The following is a 7,525-nucleotide window of genomic DNA, read 5'->3' as shown; positions in this document are numbered from 1 at the left end:
TTGTTGTTGTTCTTTTTGTAGTATGATTTATTAATTTATTGTCTAAATTAAAGCAAACATAAATTGATACAAACAGTTATTCTGTATTCAAGTGTGTGGCTTGGCGGAAGAGTGAATGAGGGGAGGGGGCGGTTCAACAAAAAACAAAAGGAACAACCGACCACCACCATCACCATCACTCACCGGGAAGTGTGTAGAATTCTTTTTGGTGCGTTTGCAAACAATTCTATGGCTATAAATTAAATAATTTCCCCCATTGGCTTATGCGTGTGTGTGTGCGCGTGTGTTTGCTTTTTTTTCTGGAATGCAGGTCTTGCCCTTAGCTTTATGCGTTTTAGAGATTATGTGTTGTTGTATCTTCTTCTTTAGATGACTGCTTACATTTCTTTGAGCACCTTGCGGAAACGATCCAATACCATATTGGCATGCTTTTCGCTAAAGATCAATGCTGGTCTAAAGCGTATGGCTACATCACCACAACCACCGGTTTGCAAACCGGTCATTTTCAATTTGGCAATCATATCGTCGCGAGTCTTGCCATTCTTGCAATTGACCGCCAAGAAGGTACCACGTCCACGTGTGGAATTCAGAATGGTCGAGAACTCTTTTTCCAATTCCAATAGACCACTCTTGAGAACCTTACCCGATCGTTGAACCTGGTCCAGCAGATTTTCTTCTTTGATCACTTTAACGATTTCTTCGAGCAGGAGAATCTTGCCTGGATCACCCATCCAGGTGTTGAAAATACGATAGGTTTCCTTGGGAACAAATTCACTGGTGTGGAAGTAGCCACCCAATTGCATTTTCTTGCTGAACGTAACTACATCGGGGGGAGAGGGTAGGTTGAAGTGTTCATGGCACCACATCTTACCGGTGCCACCACCGCCAGTTTGTACCTCGTCGATGAGCAGAGCCATGCCATTGGCCTTGCAAATGCGTTGCAATTGTTGGAAGAATTCGGGAGAGGCTTCGTTGTCACCGCCCTCACTTTGAATGGGCTCGACCACAACACCTGCCACTGGAATACCCTTTTTGTTGTATTGCTCGATTAAGTCCTGAACTTCGGCCAAGCAGCGTTTATCCTGTTCCTGGTTGTACATAACATTCTCTTCCAAAGGATAACGATATTCGGGGAAACTAGCCACGGGCCAGTCAAAGGATGGCACATCAATTTTGTGTATATATTTGGAATGTGTGGTCGATAAAGCACCCATGGTACGGCCATGGAAGGCTCCCTTGAAGGAGAGCAAGCTCAGCTTGGGGGCACCTGGTGGCATATTAAACATGCAGGAGTTTTTCTCCTCCTCACTGAAGGTGACATTTTCACCGCGCTGGGTCTGTCTGTACCACATGAAGATATTCTTGTAGGCATTCTCGTTGGAACATGAGCCGCACATCATGGTGGTCATTTTGTCGAGACCCTTGGGTGCCACCTGCTTAAGGACATTCTCCAGTTTCTGGGGCCATTCCTTGCCAGGGAATACACCCAAGGCAGGACGATTAATTAAAGCTTTTAAGTTGCTATCGTTTTCGAAGACTTTCAACAACCTGGGATGATTATAGCCCAATGGCACCGACGAGATTTGTGTGTAGACATCCAATAGCATGTTACCATCAACATCACACAAATAGTTTCCTGTGGACTTTTCATAGTCGGCAAACAGTTGGACAGTGCCTGCCTGTTGTATGGCACCCAATTGTTTCTTCAACTCCAAGGATTTGGGTCCAGGAATGGTGGAGGTTTTTAGTATTGGCTCCTTGGGCTCGGCCAACGAGGAATAATGTTTAACATTTTTGGAAGCTCTGGTTACGTGTTTTAAACCTAAGGCAGCACGCATGGTTGTAGTTTTTGTTTTTTCAATTCAGTTTTTGCAAATTCCCAAAAGAACAATAACGTTCGTTGTTGGTGTTGTCCGTTTCTTTTTTTATTTTTCTTCTTCAATATCCGGATAGGTTCGTTGTCCCGCTTTTCCTTAAACTTGGATTTTTATGTACAATACGGAACGGAATGCATGGAAGCACTGAATGTTGGTATACCTTCATTCCTCACAAAATACCTCTTCATCGGCATGAAGAAATGCAAATGGAGAGCATTGCGGTGTCTCTCACGCTCTCAGCATTCATGATTGTTGTTGATGAGAATGATAGTTGGGGGGCCAATAACGCTATCTCTGCAGTCAGTCAGCCACTCACTCACTCAACTTACTTTCATTCTCAATTACTGTGCTCCACACCACTGTATTCTCTTAATGTTGCTGTTTTTGTTGTTCGTTGCTGTGGGATATCATCAAAAATAAAGATTCGGCGCACTAATAACCGTAATTGAAATCAGTGGTAGGTAAGTACATGCCTTTATTGCAGGACTGTGTGGCTGTTATTAGTTTCAAGCTGTTTATAGATAATCAGAGTAACAATCGTAAATTCACTGTGTGGAGATGAGCAGGGTCGAATCATTAATACCCTATTTTATGGCAAAACAACAATATTTTTGTAAGAATTTTTAGCAGGCTCAGAAAAAATGAGAAAATACCTTTGCATAACAAAATTATGTGGTATTTTTTGTGGATAAATGATTTCTAGGTTTAACATTTGAATATACGCCCACGTAAAAGAACAAGGAATTTAAGGTTACCGTGTTTAGACTATTGACCGAAATTTAAGTCCACCTAAACTTCTTTATTCTTTTATGCAAAAGCTAATCTAAATCTAGCAATATTTAGGGCTGTCATACATTTGTTACTCTGTTGAGATAGAGGCCCCCTCTTGAGTTCAGCCATTTTAAAGTTCTTAAACTTTTTTAGCGCATATACAGGTTTGCTATACCCTAATTATTTAAAGTTCGGTTAAGCTCAAACCTCTTTTTTTACTTGTTTTGACCATTTGAGACAACAAACACCATGTGACATATATTGTACGACGGTATTAATAAAAATGCAATGGTTTGTCATTTATTTTAAAACTGTTGTTTTGCTTTGTTTGTTAAAGGTTAATGAACTTTGCCACACCCACTGTCTGATCTGTTGTCTGTTTACGTTTGTCGGGGTGGAAAGTAAACAGCAAAAGTTTGTGATCTTGTGGTCTGATGTAGGTACTGACTTGAAGAAAAAAAATCAGAAATATAAATGGAACGTTAATTTATGTTTTTATGTAGAACTTGGCGAAAGTTCATTAAACTCATCAGCTTTCAAATATTAGAAATGCATATGGAATTAAATAGCTTGACTTTTTATAGGAAAGAAGATTCTTCTTACACTGTCTGTGGTGTTCCGTTTACGAAACCTTATTGTATATGACCAGACTATAAGAATTTTTGTGGCCTCCAGATATTCTTTTAAGGTCCTAATACATAAGAGGATTTTTTCCTGACATCACCCTGGATTCCTTTATTATTTTAGCTAAATAGACAGACGATGATTTATGCCAAAAAAAATTCTCTCATTATCTGGCTTTCTATCTCCGAAAATACTCCGAATCTGAACTACACCTCTCACCTGAAATTTTGTAGTAATCATAAAGATTACATTGCAATTTTTCTAATGGAATATTTTAACACGTATTCTCGACAATTAATCGTGTAGACCCAGCCGATAAAAACTATGTACCTATTCTCCTTGTTTGCTCTTTCGTCGCTCATTTGTGTGATTTTTGTTTTTTCTATCTGCCATTACCTCTTTTAGAAGCAGAAGTTTAATGGGCAAACCACCGATAACAGGGTCTGTTTTTATTTTGGCACTCAGCCAAAGTTAGAGCGTTACATGGGCTCATAATATTCCTGTGTTGTACATCTTTCTATGATCCGCTGATTTTTTACAGTCTCTGACAGAGTAAGAGTCATAATCTCTTCCTACTTATAAGTTCCTTATTCCACATCAAAAAGAATTGGCTTTGGTTTTGGTAGGTTTTTGGAGTCTTAACACAAAAAAATTGGGTATGTGTTTATATAGCTTCTAGCTGACATGATTATTTCGAGATGTTCCCGACATTTACATTAAAGAGCGCAAGTGTACGTGTTCAAAACAAATGAGGATCACAAACAACAAAAGATTCATAAAAAATACTATTATAAAGTCTACAACATTTTTTTTTTTTGTATCAAAAATAAAAACAACAATAAATTAGAATAACGAACGTGTGCATGTTTATCTTCCTATTGTATTTTATTAACATATTTATAAATTGAATTTTATTGCTCAAAAATACTATCACTCTTGGAATCGCATTTATTGTTCTCTAAAAATATATGATACCAACACACACACCTGCATACCCAGAGAAAGTGTGGCAACAACAATTTATCGCTCTATTATCAAATTTGGCAGATAACAAACAAGTGCGGGAGAGCTAAAAATCAGGTGATAATAGCACTCTCATAATGGTTTTGGAAAGTTCCGCGCTCATTTATTGTTAGGACTGCTGACTATGGCTAGTGTTTTGCCTTGTTTTGAAAACCAACTAGCAAAAGAGGTGCTACTTCATCCCTATCTAAATACTGATTAATGGACGTTTATGACATTTTCTAAAATAGAGATTGATAAATGGTCGATTATAAAGTACACCACGCTGCACATATTTCTGTTATAACCTAAATTAAAGGTGAGGTGAACATAATCAGATTGGCATCATGGCTAGGCATATTAATGTCAAATTATAAAGAGAAAAGGCGGCAGAAGTCGAATGCGGCATTTATTTTTGCTGCCTTTTTTAATGGAACGACTCAAAATATTACATTAAGGCTTCTTCACACAACATCTCTCTTTACGAGAAAATCCACGGGACAATAAGAAGGTGTGGCAGGATACCAACTGGTTACAATTTTTTATTATATAAGGTCGGCCAGTAAGTCCAACTGAGAAGTTTGCTGTCAAAAGACATTTGAAATTCAAAGAGAGTCACACGTCACACAAAAACCTAATATATTCAAAGACAGATTTCTACTCACAAGTAAATTGGAACACACTTCCAGCCTAACTAATTTGGGCCCAGTCGTATAAACATTTTTGGAAAATTATACTTAACACTGTAGAATGAACGCTGGTATTGTCACCCGAAATTCTTAATTTCTCAATTCCATTTTGGTTCCTCTATGTACTGACATTACAGTATTGCTATTGACATAAATGCAGCAAGTTGTTTTACTTTTGAATAAATTTACTTCGAATAAATAACCAAAAAAACGAATGAAAGTTCAAGTTTTTTTAAATCATATTCTATATATCTCTTAATATTTATTTCATAACAAAAATTGTAAATTTTACAATGCTTTCCTTGATTTCATTGTGCCATTCATTCACCTGCCTATTAATAATTTTTTGTTTTTAAATTTAAATTAAAATTTAACGATGACACAATACATTACCACTAACTGGCAAGTACGTGACCAATTTCATAACCGGTACTCGGGTTACTACAAAATAAATAGCTTAGAAGAAAACGATTTTCAGAAACCTAATCGTAATGACCTTTTCATGTTATAGAACCCTATATCAATACCTCGTTTGTTTTGATTCTACATATTTATCGGTAATTTCTCTATATAGTATCTTTCTGGTCGAGAGGACGACTGCTGGAATTCTTCTAAACTCACTCAAAATGGGTAGCTGGACATTGGAAGTCTTCAAAATGGCCATGTACATGACATTCCCGGTGGCAATGTTTCATATCTTTAATCAACCAGCGTACTTCGAAGAATGGGTAACCAAAAAGAAACGTGAATTATATCCACCAGAAAGTTTGGGCCATCGTGAGACACTGCAACAGGCCATCAAGGAACATCGCGAAAAACAAGATCAGAAATTCTTGAAAGCTTTGGAAGATATTGAAAAGAAGCAATCGGCCTAGATTGGCAGAGAATGGAGATAGGTGTTTGTTTTAGTTCGTTAAATCATATAATTCATTTTTACATTATATAAGAAAATGTGTATTGTTTAATAAATATTGAAAAACAAAATTCAATTGAGTTTGTTAGAAGATGAGAACGAAATTGCAAGACTACAAGCTTTTCCCATTAACCGGCAAGATAATTTATGGATGTCATGACTTTAAAAGGTTATGTCGTTCAAACTAGATATCCATCAGTCAAGATGCCTATCAAAAGGAGCACTATGCAAATATAGTAGATTTAGTACTGCACGATATTGTGAGAAATATTTACAGGCTATAGTAAATGCTTTAGGTTTGAACTGTAGAACAGAACAGAATCTAAAAACAATAAAAGTTGTCCGAAACATCCCACATGGTGGGATAAAATCTACAGAAATTTGGCAAATTATTTTGCAAACGTTGGAGCTTCAAACAATTATTATAGATTAGAGTATGGGAAAACAAGATCTGCATGCAACTGGGTGACAGAGTCGTTACGTACTAACAACACTTATACTTGTAGAAGAGTGTCAAGAAGAACTATGTTAGAACGTATAAATTTATTACTAAAATACTATCTATAGGAAACCATGAAAATTGTGATGTCATGAAGTTTTTAAGTTTTTGGTCGCACGTTTTTCCTGGACCTTACAAAGAGGCAATTCAAATAAGAGGCAATTTAAATAAGTTTGGCATACATTTTAAATTGAAACCATGAAAATCGTGATGCCATGAAGATTTAAGTCGAACGTTTTTCCTGGACCTTTAAACGAGGCAATACAAATCAGTTTGGCATACATTTTAAAATGAAACCATGAAAATCGTGGTGCCATGAAGTTTTAGGTCGCGCGTTCTTCCTGGACCTTACAACGAGACAATACAAATATGTTTCTATATTTGTTTGTAATTATGGACTCGAAAACCGCTGAAGAGATTTTGCTGAACATTTCCAAGCATACTACAACATCGCTTGAAAGTAACATAGGCCATAAAAATTTTTAAAATTCCTCTTGGAACTGGAGATATAGCATCAAAGTCGGAGGTACCTCCCAGATTTAGATTTTATATGCACATATCTATTAATCTATTACAGATACAGTCCCCAAATTTGGAATGCCTAACGGAACTTGAAACAAAAATAAATTTGCCGAATTATATTGAAATCGGTTTAGACTTGGATATTGCTCTCATATATATTTTCGACCGATTTCTTTTCTATGACGCACCAAACACGATATGTATGTTCGATTCCAATATGATTTGGAATGAGTGACGGGATTTGATCAGAAAAAAAATTTCTAAATTATATTGAAATCGATTCAGATTTGGATATAGTTCCCATATATATATTTTCGACTGGTTTCGTTTATTTGATGTCCAGATTTGGATATAGCTCCCATATATATTTTCGACCGATTTCTTGCATCTTGATGTACCAAACATGATATGTATATTCGATTCCAATAAATTTGGAATGTGTGACGGGATTTTGATCAGAAAATAAATTTGTCAAATTATATTGAAATCGGTTCAGATTTGGATATAGCTCCCATATATATTTTCGGCCGATTTCACATATTTGATGCACCAAACATGATATGTTTGTCCGATTCCATTTAAATTCGAACAGAAAGACGAAATTTGGTATCAAAAAATGCATATAAAA

The 7,525-nt window shown here is 36.4% G+C and overlaps 2 protein-coding genes across 2 annotated transcripts; one reads left to right on the top strand and one right to left on the bottom strand.

The window, feature by feature from the left end:
* LOC101890765 (4-aminobutyrate aminotransferase, mitochondrial) lies at positions 1–2,038 on the bottom strand. Its single transcript, XM_005182439.4, has one exon. It carries the CDS (start codon positions 1,836–1,838, stop codon positions 378–380), a length of 1,461 nt encoding a protein of 486 aa, XP_005182496.1. The 5' UTR covers positions 1,839–2,038; the 3' UTR covers positions 1–377.
* Positions 2,039–5,461: 3,423 nt separating this feature from the next.
* Positions 5,462–5,952, top strand: LOC101890939 (protein PET100 homolog, mitochondrial). The gene has a single exon (XM_005182440.4). It carries the CDS (start codon positions 5,590–5,592, stop codon positions 5,836–5,838), a length of 249 nt encoding a protein of 82 aa, XP_005182497.1. The 5' UTR covers positions 5,462–5,589; the 3' UTR covers positions 5,839–5,952.
* Positions 5,953–7,525: the final 1,573 nt, after the last annotated feature.

Source organism: Musca domestica, unplaced genomic scaffold (genome assembly GCF_030504385.1).
Source record: "Musca domestica strain aabys unplaced genomic scaffold, Musca_domestica.polishedcontigs.V.1.1 31, whole genome shotgun sequence".
NCBI lineage: Eukaryota > Metazoa > Arthropoda > Insecta > Diptera > Muscidae > Musca > Musca domestica.
Note: the sequence above shows the minus strand (reverse complement) of the source record. Positions and strands in the feature narration are given on the sequence as shown.